This window comes from Plodia interpunctella, chromosome Z, assembly GCF_027563975.2.
Source record: "Plodia interpunctella isolate USDA-ARS_2022_Savannah chromosome Z, ilPloInte3.2, whole genome shotgun sequence".
In the NCBI taxonomy this organism is placed as follows: Eukaryota; Metazoa; Arthropoda; class Insecta; order Lepidoptera; family Pyralidae; genus Plodia; species Plodia interpunctella.
The window spans coordinates 1,460,405-1,481,813 of NC_071324.2; the positions used below are offsets into that span (position 1 = coordinate 1,460,405).

The following is a 21,409-nucleotide window of genomic DNA, read 5'->3' on the forward strand; positions in this document are numbered from 1 at the left end:
GTAAATCAAAATCGAGTCGTTTTTATTACCACGCGAAAGAGGTCTAAACAGTTTCTTTCTGCTGAACATAAATTTCTCACAGGCATTAAATTACCAAAGAACTATGGAATTTGTAGGTAGAGTACATACAAATTCCATGGTCCTTTGTTAATACTTTGCCTGCCAATGCCTACTACTTAATTCCATGCAAAGGACACAAAATATAACTTTTGTATAGATGTCATTTTCACGATTATTAAATTATATCTGCGAGGGGCTCCCGTTCCTTAGCAATTTTGTAATAAAAAGTGTGTACTTTTCCATCCATCCAATCGAATTAGAAATAACATAATAGATATTCTCAGGAACATTCAAACTTTCGCATTTATGCGTTGAGTGCAAAAATAAAAGATACATTTTGTTTACCAGCACATATACTATGAGATTGGATGAGAGTACTATGAGAACAATCCCCGGGGTACAGACAGATAAAATAATATTATTATGTTAGAATAACTACTCGGTATTTAGAAATCGGCGAATCACTTTCTGCAGTCATAAATTGATCATGGTCGAGATTTTCTCTGCGTGTCGAATGTCCTACTGTTTTCAAGGCTACACTAACAAAGAAAAATACCAGTGTGATTTTACGTTTTATTTATGAATCATTAAAAACACGATAAGATTATTACAGCGTTAGTAATCTTATTATAATGCAATTAAATAAGTTATAAATCTGACAAAATAACTAAAACTACTTAATTTCGTGAAACGGCCTAATAAATAAGACTTCTCGGTTAGATATTGTGCAATACTTTGAACTGATTTTGTACGTTTTATCAAACCCAAAACACTTTCACCGTTTGTTTGTCGAGCTCCAATGAATCAGTCTTCCATTTCTCCGAGTCTATAAAGTCAGAGAACTCGTCAATATATCCGACTTCTTTACACGGCGACGGTGGTATGATGCTTATAATCGGTATTCCAATTTCTTGAAACGAACTCATAGACGAAAACCCACTTTCGTCTTCAATGAAATTGGACGCGTGATGGAATTCATTCTTTCCGTCAAAATTTGGTGCTTTCATTGGCGATTCCGGCACATTTTTCATAGCGTAAGAACCGTGTCGTTCTTTTTCATTCAGCTTGAGAATCGTGATGTCATTGTCCAAATTGTACGCAAGAGGGGCTTCGATGTCCTTTGCTTCTAAAAACTTATTGCTTATGCAATCGAATGAGTCTTCACTATCGCACATCGTGTTTAGAATGAAAGCATTCGTCGTGTCCTCCTCGATGAGATTTAGCGATGTGTTGGACGGCTTGAGTGATATATCTTTTTCTATAGATGTCAAACTATTCAAGTTGCTTGACACATCATTATTACAATTACAGGCGAGATCCGGCAGTTTGGTGCTTAGGACGGTGTTGGCAAGGGTTATCAGTCGCGACATCTCCTGCGATATCTTTTGCGAAGACTCTGTTTCAGACGTGAGCGATAACTTCGATTGGCTCCTGAAAAAATTCCTGAGATAAGATTAAGATCCATCACATATATATATCTCGTCTCTTGAAATTTATCTCTATTTACGAATGATTATGTAATATAAACTTGAAAATGCGGAAACTTACCATAAACCTTGGCAGTCTTTAAACCCATTGACGTTGCTGATAGACTTGCTAATTTTCTTTGTATCTATCTTCTTGACAGGAGTATTATAGTCACGGGTCTTGTCGACATGAAACACAGACTTCGATCGAGGTAAGTCAGCAATGTTGAATGCGTGAGGAGTGAGGTTGTGATGGACCTCACTCATTGGACTGTCGCTTTTCTGGCACTCAATATGGTCTTTCACTCTGTTTAGGAAAGTAACTATCTGCTTAAGTAAGGCTATGTGCATCTGTCGATTCGCTTCAGTCTGGAATAGATACAATCACATTAGTATAGTTACAACTACCTTTAATGCCTTTAATGCATAGCCGATTATAATTGAAGATTTGGTATCGTCCTGTATTTTGTCTATAAAGTTTAATACGAGTATAATAACAAGAACAAAAGAAGAAATAAGAATTTTAGATGTTTATTAAATAAGAAAAAAGTACATTCTACACTGCTGAAAAATAATATTCATTTAGTAGGCATGGTCTACAGAAGACTTCAAAATTAAAAGTAACATGATTTGCAGTTATGTAACAAGAATCACAAATTAGGAATGCAAGTAATTCGCGCTGCTAAAGAATGTAAACTTATTAACAATGCTCCGGTAAAAAAAGTAAAATATCTTAGCAAACTCGCTCAGCTGTTTCTAAACAATATTATTGAAATTGGTGCACCAATTTTGATAGTTACAAAGAGCTGATCACTATATGTACTTAATTACATATAATTATAATCAACTTTAGCAATATATATATATATATTGCTTATCACTTCTTTAAAGTAATTTATAACTTTTACTGACAAATAATGATCAACTCTTTAAAACTTGAGCATCAACAAGAAATAGACGTAGTTAACAATAAATACAAAACTGCTACATTTTACTTCATTACCCCAGATAAGCTGGGAGAAAAAATGGACGGAGAAGTAGTAGTATAGTTACTATTAGATGGTGCAGTGGTAATTAAGCCAACCCAATAACAGTGACATCAAAATTATTGACGAAGAGTGATAATTTGGGAGAAATTCGGGTCGTTGAACATTTTCCTTTCTATCTAACAGCATACCTGAGCCAACTGCCACCTCAGCGTCTCCACCTCCATGTTCAGGGCAGTCACCTCTGTCCGCTGGATGTCGGTGTTCATCTTCTTATCCGGGGGCTTCACAGCCTCGCCGTTTTGCTCCATAACGCTTCTTTTGGAAAGTTGAGAACACGGCTCAATTCTTTCTGGAGCCTGAAACAAATGAAAATAGTTTTAGGAAATATTTCATCGGAGTATTCCCGGGTATTTATTCTTTACTAGATTTTGCCTGCGGCTTCGCACGTTTGAATTTCCCACTGGAGCAGATATTTTTCCGGGATGAAATCCTTCTCCATACTTCAAACTACATTGTATGCAAATTTTCAAGAAGATTGGTTGAGTAGATAGAACGTGAAGCGGTAACAAACTAACAAATAAACAAAACTTACTTTCGTAATTATAATATTAGTTAAGATTGTTGATCTATGGACCATGCCCTTGTTGGGTCAAATAGATTTAGTAATGCTTATAGTCTAAAACTTGATACACATCTCTATTTATCTAATGGCTATCATGGTTTTATGAGATGGAAAAAGACGGATGTAACAAAAAGTTAGAGATGGAAGAGAAGATGGAAGAGAAGATGGAAGAGAAGATGGAAGAGAAGATGGAAGAGAAGATGGAAGAGAAGATGGAAGAGAAGATGGAAGAGAAGATGGAAGAGAAGATGGAAGAGAAGATGGAAGAGAAGATGGAAGAGAAGATGGAAGAGAAGATGGAAGAGAAGATGGAAGAGAAGATGGAAGAGAAGATGGTAGGAGAGTAATGATGTGAAAGTCCTGGTGATATATATGTGTAAAAGTATAGACCGTTGTGGGAGTAAACACTGTTACACGCACACCATTTAAATTGGGATTTGATTAGGAATAAAAAGAAGTTGAAGTTATGGACGTTTTAAAACAATTTCTTTAGAATTTATAGTACTATTAGTTAGTTAGATAACTATTGACCTTTGAGTTATCTAACTAACATGTAACAGTGACTCGGATACTGAGATAGCAAAAAAAAATCTAAGTCTGAATGTGTCTCAGTGGGATATATAACTGTAATCGTAACATTCCATTCGAAGTGGGCGGTGAATGATGCGGACACAAAAAATATACAAAATTGCAATTTTGTTACTCAAAATTAGCTAACCGTGGGATACTGAACGAGAGAAACGAACATTTTGATCACGGAGTAGATCAAAATGTAGAGACTATGCTATTATTTTTTTTTTAACACATCGTCAAGTGCACTTGATCACAATGTAAAAGTGAGACAAGTTAGGAAGTTTAAGTCAAGGAAAATAACGGTGTTACCGTGTTGTATTTTAACTTATCGGTTGGTCAATTTGTTAAGTTCAATATTTAATAATTATAAATGATCTAAATTTAATTTGTTATATAATTTATTCTATTAAACCAAAATAGTAAATCTGTGACATTTATATATAATTAACTCAATTACATTTCAATTTTCTAAAAATTTGACACTTTAACTTAAGTTCGTAGCTGGTAAATAGCTTCTTATTCAAAATAGTATTTATTTTCTCAATATACTCGTAACTTTTATATTATAAAATAAAACATATTTTTTTAAAGCAACTAAAACTAGAAGTATTAGTTAATTGTAGTAGAGTAGTGATATAAAAGCATGACTATAGAATACCATAGCCTTTGCTCTTACAAGGATGGTATAACGCTTTGACTCTAGCCTTCCTAGACTTCCTACTCTGTGAAATGTCGCTTGCAATGAAAATTTGAGGCCAGTGGCGTACGCCAGAAAAAACGTCCTAAATAAATATTGTCAAGTGAAAATAAATTGTCAATTATGTGAGTTTCTACTGTGACATTTATATACCCATACCAATATTATAAAGAGAAAAGATTTGTATTTTTGTTTGTAATGAATACTCAAAATTATCTGTGCCGATTATGATGAAATTTGGCATGTACTCGTAGATAGACGAAACCTTCAGGATGATATAGGCTACTTTTTATTACGGTTTTACCCGAGCGAAGCCGGGGTGGGCAGCTAGATAGGAATACACTCCATGCTTTTATAGCGCTTGAGTATTACATACTGAAACTAAGTATTGCTTTGGTTCATAGCTATACTTAGTTTCACGCGCTCGAATATTCCATTTATATTTATTTGCAAGATAAACTAAGAAAACCATATCAAATTCCAACCAGTAGTAGTTTTTATGTTTTTCGTGACATTTGTATTTGTAATCCATAATTTCATAGTATTATATTGCCAATTATATATTCGACGACCTCGGTGGCGCGGTGGTAAAGTGCTTTCCCCTGAACCGAGAGGTCCCGGGTTCGATCCCCGGTCGGGTCATGTTGGAAAATGATCTTTTTCTGATTGGCCCGGGTCTTGGACGTTTATCTATATATGTATTTATTATAAAATATAGTATCGTTGAGTTAGTATCCCATAACACAAGGCTCGAACTTACATTGGACCTAGCTCAATCTGTGTGATTTGTCCGTATATATATATATATATATATCTCAACGAAAAGGAAACAAAATGTTGCCAATTAATTACTACAGTATATAATAATATCCATAAAATTCTAATTGTTCAAGAACAGTTTGATTTAAAATGCGCACGATCAGAAAATGCCAATTGAATACTTGAAAAAGTGCACGAATAGCATTCACATTTAACTTAACAAGCAAAAAGTTATAAAAAAATAACACATTTCATCTTCTAATAAACATTGTCTATCAAACAATATGACTTTGAACTCCGTGAGAGTCTTATATAACTGTTGGCTATATAAATCAACGTCCTAGTTGAGCGACGTAACGCGGCCCTATGCGTTTGGATTCGTGTAGTACGACGATAGGTCACAAATCACAAGTCAATTAGATAGACGGCTATGAGAAGATGATTATGTATTTATTTATACCACAAAAGACCACATCACAATTTTAAAAAAAACGATACCTATTAAGTTATATGATATTGTACTAAAGTTCTGCAACAATTAAAGAAATGTACCATTTGTCTGTAATCTCAAAAATAATTATAAAATTAGAAAAAAAAATACAAATTTTGATGAGTCATTGTGACCGTGTTGCCGAACACATTAGTGTAGACTTTTATGTTTTTCGTGACATTTGTATTTGTAATCCATAATTTCATAGTATTAGATAGACTTTACTTTTAAAAGTTACTCGATTAGGCATTCATCAAAAACCATAACACACCGACTGTACCGCACCGCGTCGCGCTGACTTCCCGCAATTGCGTTACACATAGGACATCGTGTAAGAACAGTATCGTCGCTTTGTAGCGGCGTAGGAGTCTTATTGACAATGCGAATCCCACGGTTTGCCTGCAGTGTGCGGTGACCTTTATATAGAATACCCGTTATCTTTGACATATTTATGTGTAACAGATCGTTATTGTAATATCTTGTTGTTTGTCAGCAAGTCAGTGCATTCACAACAGCGATTATAGAATTAGAAGTGCTCAAATGCGCGATGGAGACCATTTTGGTATTGTTTTAGGTATATTCATATTCAAATTCAAATTCAAATCATTTATTCAGAAATTAGACATTCACAGGCACTTTTTCTCGTCAATTTTTATATTTCTAGTTATTTCACACAAGCTACAAACTGCTGGCATTTCGGAACGACCACTGGCTGAGAAGAAATGCCGATAGAAACTCATTTGGACTGTGTTGGTCCCTATCATGCCGATATACTTCCTATAAACTTAGAAGGGATATGTTTTACCTTCGAAGTTTATACCCTCAAGCTTATCAGCTTGTTTTATTGTTTTTTCTTTATTCTACAGTGTAAGTACACTCCCACAGTTTATTATTGTATTGTCTTTAGCCTTAGTAATAAGTAATAATTAAGTTTGCTTAATTTTGTTTTTATTAATATCCAGGCTTTGTAACATTGTGGTATCAAACCCATCCAGATGTGAGAGCACTGGTGTACTGTGACACAGGCTCGCCTATATCAGGCACCAGTCTCCAGCACGCTGCAGCACAAGTTACTTCTTTAATTAGTGTCACTGTATAATGTTCATTAGCGTTTTGGAGAAAATAAAGCACTTTTACTTTAGGTTTTTTTTATAGCATGTTTTAGAAGGGCTCAAATGGCGATGGAGACCATTTGGTATTGTTTTATGTTATAGCATGTGGCAAAGGAACATGCGGGTTGTCTGATGATAAGCAAGCACCAGACCGTGAACACTAATATCGCGATACGGGTCACCGTTGTCGACTTTTCGAGGAGACATTTCTTAAAGGCAATGTCAAACTGATACGAGTAGTTAAGTCGTTCGACAAAAACAACATTAATTAAGAAAAACACACAAGAAAAACCTGTTGCGTGAAGTTTATTCTATAGTAGTAAATATTATCCACAAGAATACTATTACGTAATCACAAAAACTCGTGCTAACACATCTAGTTATGGTTTGGGGCGAAGAACGTCAGAATGCAAACATGACAGATTTGCAAATCGTCAGGTATTAGTAATTTGTCACAAATGGTCTGAATAGTAAAAAGACAGATTAGCTAAATGACAGGTTAGCGATATGACAGATGAGTAAAATGACAGATTTTGATTTAAAGACACAGTTATTTTCGTATTATTATAGGAAGTAATATTTGTATTTGTGTGTATTATGTCGTTCTCTGCCTCATCATCATATCGAGTGTGTTATTGCTAACACTGGTGTCAGATTTTATTCAAGTCGCCTAAAGGCATCTGACATGACTTTTACGACTACTTACCGCCATTTAGTGGCAGGTAGTCGTATACACACTAGTGAACTAAACTGTTAACCATTGTGCAGGTTCCTCACGATGTTTTCCTTCACCGGAAGTTCCTTCAAGTGGTGGTCTATGAAAACTAATATATTTATATGAGTCAGATTGATATACAAACACATATGGCACGAGTAGGATACGAACCCTAGACCTTACAGTTCTCTCCCTGATTTTCTGTAAATAATCAAATCGTGTAATTCTTTTTCCAATTTTTCACCGGTGTCCGTATTGAGCCAGCATAATTGGACATAGCCAAACTTCCTTCTCCCTCACTCATCTGAGCGTGTCATGGTTATTTCCTCAGCCAATTAGCGCCTGATCCTAGAGTCCGCTTCATTTTCATCTCCACTTCACACGATGTCGTCAACATCCCTAGTTGTCAGACCACTGGCACTGTCATCCTTGGTGACATCAAGCCAGCACTTCTACGGTGCACCAATATTACCCATCTTATAAAACGGAAGTCCAATGCCCCAGCAGTGGGGATATAAAAATATTGATAATGATTATAGACGCCAGTTGCCTAATAAAGCTATATATATACAAAAACGTGAGTCGTGTATCGAAGTTGATCGTGGGCCAGTCGCGTGAAGCGAATATGTAATTATGTAACTATGAATATGTATGTACAAAGGATTTACCAATAGCTGTCGTGGACGACTGAAGGTTCATCTACCACATAAGGGCTAACAGTAAGCTGGAACGTAGTGAATCACGATTTGGCGGTGTTTCAGTATTAATTCAGGTATTTTCTAGCGATATTTACAAAACGGTTATAAAATCACAATTTAATTTATACTTACATATTATAAAACAAAGTTAACTACCGCATCTGTCTGTCTGTTGTGTCTGTAATGCATGAATTTTCATGCGGTTTTCACCAAAAGATAGTGTGATTCCAGAGGAAGGTTTAGGTGTATATATATATAATATGTTGTTGTACGTGAGAAGCCGGGACGGGCTACTAGTAATAACTAAAACAGAAGCCGAATAAACGCCGCCGAGACGTATTAATCCGATCAGCGTGTCTATTTAGTTTCGCAATAGGTTATTAAAATGACAACAAGCTGTTGTTGATATAATGACTATTTACATCATCAATTAATTTAAGAACTTTGTTCTTGTCGGTGGAGCACTTTCCATATTATTCTGTCCTCAGCCATCGATTTCACATCCCTATGCGACACGACGTCTGCCTTCTCTTTTATTTCATCTGGGAATGCCCTTCTTGGCTTTCCTTTTCCTCTTCTTGCTTAGATTTTTCCTTCAATCAGATATTTCATAAAGTTGTCGTATTGGCCAAACATATTTCCCCTTCTTGTTTCTATTGCTTTCAATAACGTTCTTCTCTCTTTGATCTTGTCTTCTTGATTTGTTTTCTTATCAGTCCAATTAATTCTCTCCATTCGCCTCCAGCGCCACATTTCAAAAGCTTGTTAACGCATTCAATCCTTCTTTAGCAAAATCGACAATTGTTTACATCAACGTAAAACCTGTATGTAGGTCACAGATTCCCATGCAAAGAGAATTAGGTTTCGCCACAATTGCTTAGTCCTAGGATCGAATGACAGGCGTCGGGTTGCAGTGTCGGGTTCCCGCTCATCAGCTCGGAACCGGTATTCAAGGTCAGCCATCTACTATTACCACAGAGCTTAGAATAATAAACCTGTAGAAACGATATCTGTCCAATGCATGAAGTTGTAGCTCTATGGCGATCATAGTTTTAGATTTTGCGGTACGACAGATTATTAAAATGACAGATTTTGATTTAATGTGAAAAGAGGGCGAATTAATTAAGAATATATATTTTTCAAAATATGTATAAATTAAGTTTGTATAATTAACAGAATTTATAATACTTTCTGTAATCTAAGGTATTATAATCAGATCACAGGCCGGAGTTCTTCTGTCCTACTTACCTTTAATTTCAATTTACTAGTAATTAAATTTATCATTCCATGTAAAAATATATTTATAAACAAAGCGCCAGTTTAATGCTAAAAGCATTCTGCCCTGCTAACAATTAGGAGAAATACATTAATCTACTAGATGTAAACAGTCAAGATAACCTAACCTAAAACCTGTTTCACACCCTCAATTCGTAGTAACCATAGATAAAAGAATGGTAATAAGGCGTTATGGTTACTACCTAGGTAGTAACCTATCAACCAAAGATTGATATTACGCCAAAACGCTATCATTACACTTGCGTAAGTCAGATATAACGCGACCAAGTTTAATAGCCCTTCCATTAGCTTAGTTTTCTGTTTCCGTACGGCCGTTTGAATTCGGTCAGGTAGGCCGTGAGGCAGGCGTACCTATCAGAGAGCTAAACTATGCCTTGCACCGGGGTCTTTAAATTCAGGGGCTATTGATTTCCTTTTTATATTAGTTCAAGCTTCTTTTCGTGCCATAAAAATTAAACAGTTAATTTTACAGCCGGCACGACTCCTGTGCCGGCTAAAGCATGTGACTAAGAATGGATCATTCTATATCTTTACGAGGCAAATAAAGGATAAAAAGCCTTGTCACCTGATAGGTAATAGCAGCATTCCCAAAAAGTGCTTCAAAATAATTTTTATTTTTCTTACATACATTAGATTTCAGACAGTCACCACTGTAATTGTAACCGAGAACACGCATAATATCGGCATTATGAGAAAGAGAGCTTAGTCGAATTGGGTCCCCATATAGTTATAGACCCTGGGCGTACGATCACATAGCTACACCACAGCAGTGAGGTAAAGCGTCATGCACAGTCGACGACGCGTGACGACTCCATCCTGCGGAAATGTTAATAGCCCTACCCTCAAACTCCGACAAGTGCCTTTGTCTTCTATCCATGGTTACTTGAATAATACCCAATATTAACGCATGAGGGGAGACAGGTTGATAATATTGGTATAATAGGTGCAGTTTTTTTTTTTTTTTTTAATTTAGGGAAGTTTCTGGAGGTGAGAATTATGTTCTTATTTCAAATTTTCCGAATTATGTTTCTGGAATGTTATTGATCAACGTTGAGATTTTTTAAAATTGGAATTATCTCAAGCATTATTACATGCCAGTAATATTAAATGACACCGTTCAAGAATCTTTATATCCTCCCATAGGCCATACTGTTTTGATGGTTATTCAATTTTTTACACTACACTTAATGGAACGAACTCCAGCGCCAAGAGTCTTGCTTTTAAAATCTTATAATGATTCTTATACGCCTGCCCGAAAAAAAAGTTTTTCTTCAGTTATGAATACTCAGCTACAAGACGTCATTTTAATAAATTCTGCTGAAATCGATAACGAATGACTTTTCCTCATGGACCATGGACTCATGGACCATTTTTTTTATAGAGTACTTGTTAAAACATAGTATTTTTTCACTGTTTCGATTCACATAACAGCGTAGCGTGATGCCAACTGAATCAGAATCATTTTAACAGCGGCATTGTCCTCTCTCATGACATAGTACGCTACTGCCACGTAACCACACAAAAATGACGTTTGAATCCAAGGGAATAACGATCATAATTGCCTGAAGCATCGGTGCATCCGCACCTGCGTAGTGGAACGATCAGAAAGAGTATCTTTAACCGTTTTCATTGTAAACAAACGGATTTAGGAAGGTAATCAGGACAAAACCGATTTACAATCCGTAGGGTTAGCATGAATATTAGCGAGAACGTAATCGTATTGCCAGCGTAATTTATATATAGTAGTTCCTTTTAGGACGGACGCGCGATTCGTTTTCCAATATTTTTTTCGATTGCGATACGTTTACGAACTCGCAACAATTCGTGCTAGTTTCAGAGACTCATCACGTAATTTTAGTCTCATTTTTAAAAACAGTTAATTCGTCCTTTTATACTCTGTAGTTCTCAATCGATCTGTGTGTTTTTCCACATATATAAGAAAATTACAATGAAGTATTCTTATAAGTATCTCTTGTTTTTTCCCCACAATAGAATCGTTGGATCTTAAAAATGTTGTCTTACTTACGTAGAGTGTAATCTTGAGAATCTATGAAAAGAATATTTATAATTAATTTAAAGAGGTATTCCTCGAAGCGCACTTGTTTTGAGCGCACCGGTCGAAGCGCACGAAAATTATTCTTCGAATATAAATGGTCCACTTACAATAAAAAATATAAAAAATAGATGCTTATCTCTACGTATAGTATAAAACAAAGTCGAACACCAGGTCTGTCTGTTTCTAAGCTTTCTTTGTTTTTAACCACACATTTTCATGTTCTTATGTTTGTAACTTAACCCTACTAATATTATAAATGCGAAAGTTTATTTAGAATGTGTGTATGTATGTTTGTTTTACTCTCTCACGCAAAATCTACTGGACCGATTGTTATCAAATTTGATGCACGGGTAAAATGTAACCTATATATATATATATACATATATACATATGGATATGGATACCTTTTATCAAGATTCGATACCAAAAATTCAAGGTCCGAGTGTCTGTCTGTTTATCAGTTCGTTCACAACGTCGCAACATTCACATCACGTAGCGGCGATCCGGTGTCGGCCTGGGCATTACGACCGCACTCCAAATATGAGCTATCCAATGGTAGAAATCTATCATTTGTTGTGCAATGAGAAAATCCGCATTCTTCATACCGCTACGTATTTTAAAATTTCCCTCAGGCGTATTTGTATCGTCATCAACAAAATATGGAAGAAAAATTAACAAGTCTATTTTAAGTACCTACCATAAAAGTGCAACACAAAAAGCTTGTAAAATCTTTCAAAAATAACTTACAAATAATAACTGAACTAGTGGGTTAAATAAACTGACGTAAATTTTTTCATAGTAAAGATATTTCCTTGTTAAAATAGTGCGTTAAAATCTGGGTCACAACGAATGCATCGCTTCCGTAAGCATTAAAATGCATTATAAAATAAAAATAGAATATAACTAGCCTATGCATTTCATAACACATGATATGAAATATGACCTACTCTATTAAAATAATTATAGTCGAATTTAATTTTAACTATGTTTTTTTCTTTAACACTAGATGTGCTCCGGACTTCGCTCACGTGGGAATTTTGAGATAAAATATAGCCTATAACAATCTTGGATAATGTACCTACCTTTCTAATGGTGAGAGAAATTTTTAAATCGGTTTGGTAGTTTCGGAGTTTACCCACCTCAAACATACAAACTCACAAACGCTTGCCTCTTTATAATAATAGTATAGATAAGCCAAGAGTCGCGAAACATGAAAGCCACATACTTATAGTACCTACACTGTAGTTTACTGCCCTTTCCCTTGATTGTCTTTGATAATATGGGCGGGATGAAAAGCAATTTATATGTACTTTTCGTCCTCTCCCATAACGGCATAGTAAGCAACCCCTGTCATCAATTAGATGGCTGTCATTGATGATATTACATTTAATTACTTTTTAAAGTAAATACTTAACAATGAGGGGCATTGCATCTGCAATTATCTATACTATTATTATAAAGAGGTAAGCGTTTGTGAGTTTGTATGTTTGAGGCGGATAATCTCCGAACTCCTGCCGAACCGATTTCAAAAAATTCTTCCACCATTAGAAAGGTAGATTATCCAAGATTGCTTTAGGCTATATTTTATCTCAAAATTCCCACGGGAGCGAAGCCCCGGGCAACATCTAGTCTACTATATGTAACAATTTATATTTTCTGTAAACGGTGCCACAAAGAGTTGATCTACCTTGTATCTACGGCATAAACTTGTACAATAAGATTTAACATAACATTTGTACATAATTATCGCCATCAAAATAGTAATACTTTTACGCATAAAATGTTTTTAATTATCGTGATATCATAATTGGCTATGGTGTTTCATGACAGACATTCTACACGACACATCCGATGCGGCGATTGCTTTTTTTGCGGTGTCAAATAGAGTTAATATTGTCTGGAGATCTTATAGTAGAGAGCAGGTGACACGCCGAGATACGAATACAAAATAAAATTAGGACTAAATAATATATAAATTATTAAATATATAGGGATAAATCATAAAGATTGAGTTAAAGCCTAAAGGTAAGTTGGTGCCTTATATTATGGGATATTAACACAATGATAATACATTCAATAAGATGTAACATCCAAAACCCAATCAATCAATCTGAAAAAGATCGTTTTCCGTCTTGACCTAATCGGGGATCGACCTCAAGACCTAGGGTGTAGCAATTACTAAGACCATTAGACCGCGGTATGCCATATGGGTATGCCATATGGACCTATCGTAGACCTATATGTAAAGTACAACTATATGTAGTTGTACTTTAGAATATACTCAAAAACTCGTCCCCCATAAATGCCTTCACATCTGATTGGCTTTAACAGCATTCTAAAATACATCGACAAAGATACTACACGAAATGAACGTTAGATATTCTACAAGCCAGTAACAAAAGATAACATCTTAATCGTTTTCGACGAATCAAAGATCTCTAATGATGAGAATGTATGTCCGCGTGTTTATCGGAAACAGTCGAGCTATGCTCTCAAATATGCTGGTTATCGGTGAACGGCGGTATTTAGCAACAGGGTTGCAATGCGCGACGATAGATAAGATCTGGGGGCTTACTATCATCTTTTAACGCTATCCACTTTGCGACCTAAACTGATCTGCATCGCAAATTCGTACCATTGACGTAATTTTTGTTGTATGACAGCGATTCAATTCCTAAATTGAACTGAGTTGCATTGGAATCGTTCTGTAAAAGTTGATAGTGGACCTGCTGGTGCCTTATTCACACGAAATTATAGTTTATTTCGATATTTTCCTCAAAATTTGATTGATTGATTTGAGCGAAGAAAATAATTTTCGTCGTTTCAATTTATTGACGTGCATTCGCTTCAGCAACAAATCGGCCCTGATTTTTTCACTCAAGATTTTTAGATTATGGTTTCCTGTGAAAGTATAAACTTTCAAAAAATATTCGTCATTTCTTACTAAAATCAACTTCTATTTAATTGAGAATCGAGGAGCTGGGCCGGCTGGAGTAATCAGCGGCTCAGACTCCGCTCGCAGAAAGGGCCCAGACAAGAGGGCTAACTGCGGACAATAGTCCTCGAGGGAAGTAAGAGGACTAGGATACATAAACTATATGTCATTTCGTCTCATATTTCGTGGTGCGAATTGCAATTGAAATGTTTGTGTTTTCAAACTCCACCAAAATCACGCTGAAACTGTACTATTTGTGATATATCTAACATTACAATTTTAATAAAAAGCGATCATATGCTTTTGATTTCGACAATTACAACTAACACTATATTTTTTCTGCCTTGCTAACCATTATTACAGTAGTATCGCCTACGAGAAAAGGGATCGTGTTTCTGGAACTGGAAAAAAACAACTGGCACATTAGTGAAACAAAAACCTAATTTACAAATCGCATGTAAACTGAACTATTGCAGTTTTCTGTGACACATCGCATCTGCCGTACCTACTCTATAAAAAAAAAATGCCGCCTTTTGTGCGTATGCGCAGATTCTCACGGGAATACCGCGTTATCTAATGCAGAGCTTTCTATTTAATTAGAATCATGATACTGTTTTAACCTCTGTCATGTTCTTTAAAAACAGTTTTAGTTTTATATGTACTCGGAAGATTCCAACTTTCCCACATTTCCCAAATGGGGAGTCACAGGGGAAAAGTGGCAACAACAGATGCATTCCTCTCAGAGCACATATTTCCAATAGCACCGCTCTTTATTTCTTTATGAAAAATGTAGTGGGTTGTTAACAAGTCGACTCCCCAAAACTTATAACTTATTATCTCGTCTCATTCCAACTGATCCCATTCGTAACTCATCACAAAACTACTAACAAGAAACACACATAAAACACGAGTTCTGTTTCGACGAATAAGATTTGTAATTGTGAGGTCATGGGAATCGAGTGTGTCATGCTCACTCAAATGGTCAATCTGGTGGTGGCGTCGTGGGCCGGGTCGTGAGGTTCCCTCTATTATGGTTGAGCTACGCGATGGCTGTCCCATGCGTCAACTCGTGAACGGGTGCTGCCAGAGGGAACTGGTCATCTCGTTTCTCATATATTTTCATGTGAGTTAATTGTGTTTCACATCTATCTATATATTATAATCAGCACTCGGATCACAATCATAACCTGTTTTGATATACCTTTTGACTATGTACATTATGTACTTTTATATATTATTAGAAAAAAAAACATTGTAAGAAACAATAATGGTAAGCCGATCTGGCATGATAGGGACCAACACTGTTCAAATTAGTTTCTTTCGGCATTTCTTCTCAGCAGTGGTCGTTCCGAAATGCCAGTAGTTTGTAGCTTGTGAGAAATAACTATAAATATAAAAATTGACGACAAAAAGTGCCTGTGAAGGTCTAATTTCTGAATAAATTATTTGAATTTGAATTTTTAATTTTGACACATATTAAAATGCATTATATATTTCCATTTTTTAGTACGAGTTAAAGATTTAAAGTCAACAATTTCGACAAACAATGCACAAATATTCGTTATGCATCCGAAAACTGTTATGTGAACGGTGTTTACAAATAGCGTATCAACAAAATTGATAAAATTCATGGATATTTCACATACTTACATGTCTAAGTTTTACACTAGTTTTTAAACACTGGTTTCCCCTCGGATTCGCCCGCTTGAATGTCCTCGCAAACAGGTTTTTCATCGTATTAATATGGGATTGGGATAGTTGAAATAAAATATCCATGTTGTAATAATACACACAGCGCCATCTAGTGTTTTTATTGTAATGTTTATTTTATTAACATTTAATGCCACCTATATGAGCTTAGTAGTTCGTTGTAGGAAGGCAGTACATATTCTAAAGGTAGGCACTTATAATAAAATCGGATATATTACCAATGTTCATTCTTGTCCTATGCGATCTACAATCTCAAAGCAATTTCGTATTGTTAATTATACACACGAAACATCATATCTGAACACAAATTAAGGTACAAACCCCTTTGCAAAGGCTTCACATTAAATAAGCAATTTCATTCAGTGATTCATAATCACTTGGACCACTTGCGGTAGTAATAAAGCTTAAATTAGAATGAAATTTGTTAGGTTGTTAGGCTGTTGGCCGTACCAGAAGTTAAGTAGTTCACGCACTGTTGGTTAAAGTAAGAATTCATATAAGTAAGTACCTACCTATTATTTTACCAGCAAAAGAGTTAGCGAAGTTGAGTCACGCAACTCAAATAACACGTATATCTAAATAACTAGAATTTTGACCAACCATTGTCGTACATCGAATTTACGTAGATGAACAAATTACGGTACAAAATAAATGTCTGGATATGCCGGTCCCGCTTGGGCCTAGCAGAGGGGACAAACTTAAGAAATGATGGCTTGATGTCGTCAAGGATGATATGCGTGCCAATAGTCTGACAACTAGGGATGCCGACCGTGCGACGTGTAAACGAAAAAGTAGGAAAGCGGACCCTGGGCTCTGACACTCAATGGCTAAGGAAATATCAATGATTGATAAATGTAGAATCAACTTCCTGCGGCGCTATTCACGAACCGATACGACATTGGAAACTTCAATAAACAAATCTACGAATTCATACCAAGAAACCAGAAATACTTATATAAAATTTTTTTTTTTTGGTATTGTATGCATCGATTTATATGTAAGTGCAGCCATGAATACATAAAGCATAAACCTATCGAAATTCGACTGTATCACTGACGCATAGAGTTCCATTTAGGTGAATCTGGCCATATATATTTATTTATACAGCATCGGTCACGGTGATCCGGTCATACTTTTACGCTCGATGAGTCGCAAAAACTGATATTTATTATTGAAACTTTTACTTATTGGTGTGTAACATCTTTTTTCTCGCTTTCAAGCAATCTAAAATTAGACACCTAATTATATTTTTTCTAAAGCTGCATAAGATAAAATTTTACAAACATATCTCCCCGCTATTAATCATTTAGCGTATATATTTATCATAAATTAATAAAAGCAAGCATATATTCTTATAATAAATTAATAAAATTATATACCAGGAAGAAGATAAATATCTTAATTAATAAAACATAGTGAATTATGTGCCCTGATTTGTAAATATATATTCAAAATATTAACGAATTAACTTTTGAATACAAATTGTCTAAAATTTTATGAGGCACCTATGAATAAAAAGTAAATAAATTATGTTATTTAATTATTTTTATTTTATAAGCCTGAGTATACCGCAGAGTAGATTGTTACGAAATAGTTACATAAATATATTTCGGACCTCGATATAATTTACTCAGTTTCATTTAAGTAAAAAGTATATGAGTACATTATAATTATATTCCAGCAAGTTTTGGTTTAACAAATAAGATGAACACGTGGGTTAATTTTATTTGCACCGCCACGTTAGGAATGGTTTCTTTAGTAAATTAAATTAATAAATACTTATGGTGAAACTTGTTAACGGCTTCATGTTTCTAATCCTGTCTTGTCTTTGTTTAAGTCCTAGATTTATGAAGAAACAAAAAAAATTACCTAAAAGCTAGAAGTTTCTAGCTTTGACTATATAAAAGTTAAAATATTTTTTATATTAATTGTGTTTATACACTACATTTGGCCCTAGGCTTCACTCCTGTGGGAATTGTAGCCTATAGCAATCTTGGATAATGTACCTACCTTTCTAATGGTGATAGAATTTTTGAAATCGGTTCGGTAGTTTCGGACCTTACCCGCCTGACATAGGCTTACCACTTTATCAAAATAGTATATATTAATAATATGCGAAGTGTATATATTTTTCTTTCCCCAATCAAGTAGTTAAACAAATAGTTAAATTTAATATAATCAAAACAAAATGGGATCTCAAATTTTTTAATGACGTAATTCGGGCTAATGACCTTGATCGTCGGTGTATGAAATTAAAATCGAGTAACAGACAATTCGCGCGTTTCACACGCGCTTTTAAAGTAGGGTAAGCACGTGAAAATAGTCAACGCAGCCGTCACAAAGGTACCATTTACATGTGTTGGTTTGTAAGCTTGTGTCTCGGGTCCTAGGGACACATAAACTGCCACAACACACCCGACCGAGGATCGAACCTGAGACCTCTCGGTTCAGAGGCAAGCACTTTACCACTACGCCACCGAGGTCGTCAATCTCAGACATTTGTAATAACATGTAATAATATTTGCTCGCGCTGGGAATCGAACCCTCCAGATAGCGGACAGGCGTGACGACCACTACACCACGGAGGTGGTCACGTAAATAATATTATCGGTACGATATGTTTGTTTACATAATTATATTTGTTGGTGTCGTTCAATATTTGTTTGTTTACTCTTCGCTAAACAAATATACGCTCCACTACACACTGTCGCCGAACCATGCTGACCATTGCGTATTTTGTATGATTTCTATTTACCGCAATAAAGCAATGTATGCCGAATCCGCCAAGTTCGGCGAACAGGTCCGCTTTAGTGTGGAGCCGACAATAGGATAGCTGTTATCCTTTAAACTGACGTATTGTTTTTATGGAAAGTCCTTAAATTCATGAGACAATAAGAGTTAGTCTAGTTACATTTATAATTCCGTCCTAAAATAACTAGGTACATCACAAAAAATAAAATTAGATCCAAAACAATACTGCAAAAATATATAAATTGAATAAATAAATATATAAGGAGAAGTCACACAGATTGAGCTAGCCCCAAAGTAAGTTCGAGACTTGTGTTATGGGATACTAACTCAACGATACTATATTTTATAAGAAATACATATATAGATAAACATCCAAGACCCGGGTCAATCAAAAGCTCATCATTTTCCATCATAACCCGACCGGGGATCGAACCCGGGACCTCTCGGTTCAGAGGCAAGCACTTTACCACTGCGCCATCAAGTCGTCAATTGATGACGTAAAAGATAATATGCGTGCCTATCCGACAACCAAGCTAATGACCGAGCGAAGTGGAAAAAAAAATATGAAAGAGGACCCTGAGTTTCAGCACTCTATGGCAGCGAAAGCAACCGGGAATACGCTGAGATGAAAGGGAGAGGAAGTCTGACAAATAATACTGCTGAAAACACTGGGCTCCAACACTCACTGGCGGTAGAAGTAACCAAGAATACGCTCAAATGGGAAACTGCAAAAGAAATTCACGTTCTTAAGACAACGGTATCAAAATTCGGTAACACTCAATAGAGGTGACAATTTGTTTGACAAAACAATGTCATTTACCGTTGATGCGTGGGCGCATCGCAAGCATTCTAAGGAGAACAGGGTTGGCAAAATATTTTTTTTTAGTTTTGGCTGTATATAAAGCACTATTTCACAAGGTCAGTCAATTTAAGCTATTCGTACTGCTTCATAGAAAATTCACTTTAAAAAAATCATATTTTTTAAATTTTTAGTTATACTGAACAGAATTTTTAATGTAAAATGGATTGGTTTTCAACTTAAGTCTAATTATTATAAAATTTGGCGATGTGTCAGCCCTAATACTGTTAATGCGCTTAACGGTTTCAAAATTTACACACGTTGTTTTGTTATTCACCACGGCACAGTCAATATAAATTCGCAAAATTCATTGCAATTTCGTCACTATTGCTTATGTGATAGAGTTCTGTCCCTTGGTTAATTGGACCGTGACTTATAATCGTCTATTTTGACCTTTACATCGAAATAATGAGAGGGTCTTTTTTATCGAAAACGAAAGGTCGGGAAAAAAAACTACAAAATATTTGAAAAAAAAAAAAAAAAACAAGAGCGAACGTATCGGATAGACCGGACCGCGAGTTCAATTCCCACTCGATTCCAGAATGTTCTCATCTCATTATTATTTACAAAAATAAGTTAAAAAGTATGTCTTTCCTACTTTTTCTGGGCTCCGACCCTTTACAGCTGAAGAAGGAGATGAGAGAAAGAGAAAAAAATAGTCTTCATCTAAATCTCGCTGTTTTTTGTGGCGATTATAGTGGTCATAAGTTTGTATGCCAATCTGGCACATGTATAGATATATATATAAATAAACACATACTTCAGTTCTTCACTTCAACGAGGCAACTTGCTATAGTGTATATTATAGTGTGTATTATAGTGTGTATTATAGTGTGTATTATAGTGTGTATTATAGTGTGTATTATAGTGTATATTATAGTGTGTATTATAGTGTGTATTATAGTGTATATTATAGTGTGTATTATAGTGTGTATTATAGTGTGTATGCGTCTAGCTGCCACTACATATAGGTAGGTGGTGTTATAAAAGTCATGCCAGATGCCTGTAGGCAACTTAACTGAAATCTTGCCCAGTGGTTAACAATGACACTCGATGAGGAAGAAGGGAGTTTGCTATAAACTTTGCCAAGTTCTTGTGCAGTTTGTTGGGTCAATGACTGACGGTCGGAGTTCAAGCGTCACGGAGTTTTAGACATACAGAAACAATGGAATGACTAAGACGTTTAATTGTTTATAGCCGACAGCTACATAGAGTATTAAATCACAAATCCGTTATTGAAAACCGTATCCTAATCGGTTAAATCACTTTCAGGTTAAGAGCGGGATCGACAGGGACTGTTCTATGCTATGCTAACTGAAACTAAGCAGCTTAAATATTGATTTTCTATTCGACTGAAATTTTGTTCAAACGTTTAGTTTGGATGACAATGTTGAATTATGACATGCATGATTGATGGTGCACCCAGGAACGGCTCCAAACGTGGGAACTCTTCAACGGATTACTACACGGGAATGATTTTTTTTTGTCACACATTGAATTCAGTAAGATTTATTGGACAACAATAAAAGTGTGTCATTGTCTCAAAAATGGCGTTTTTGTAAAAAAAAAAAAACTTACCAATTGCAATTGAAAGTAGGTACTTACCTATCGTAAATACTTT

The 21,409-nt window shown here is 35.4% G+C and overlaps 1 protein-coding gene across 1 annotated transcript in view; it reads right to left on the minus strand.

Annotated features, from left to right (window-relative positions):
* Positions 1-615: 615 nt before the first annotated feature.
* The window catches only part of LOC128683368 (uncharacterized), a 30,031-nt gene continuing 9,237 nt past the window's right edge, over positions 616-21,409 (minus strand). The window contains exons 2-4 of the mRNA XM_053768933.2: positions 2,704-2,871; positions 1,609-1,895; positions 616-1,491 (exon numbers count right to left, since the gene is read on the minus strand). Of these exons, the coding sequence (XP_053624908.1) occupies positions 819-1,491; positions 1,609-1,895; positions 2,704-2,871 (1,128 nt within the window). The 3' untranslated portion in view covers positions 616-818. The remainder of the gene's footprint in view (positions 1,492-1,608; positions 1,896-2,703; positions 2,872-21,409) is intronic.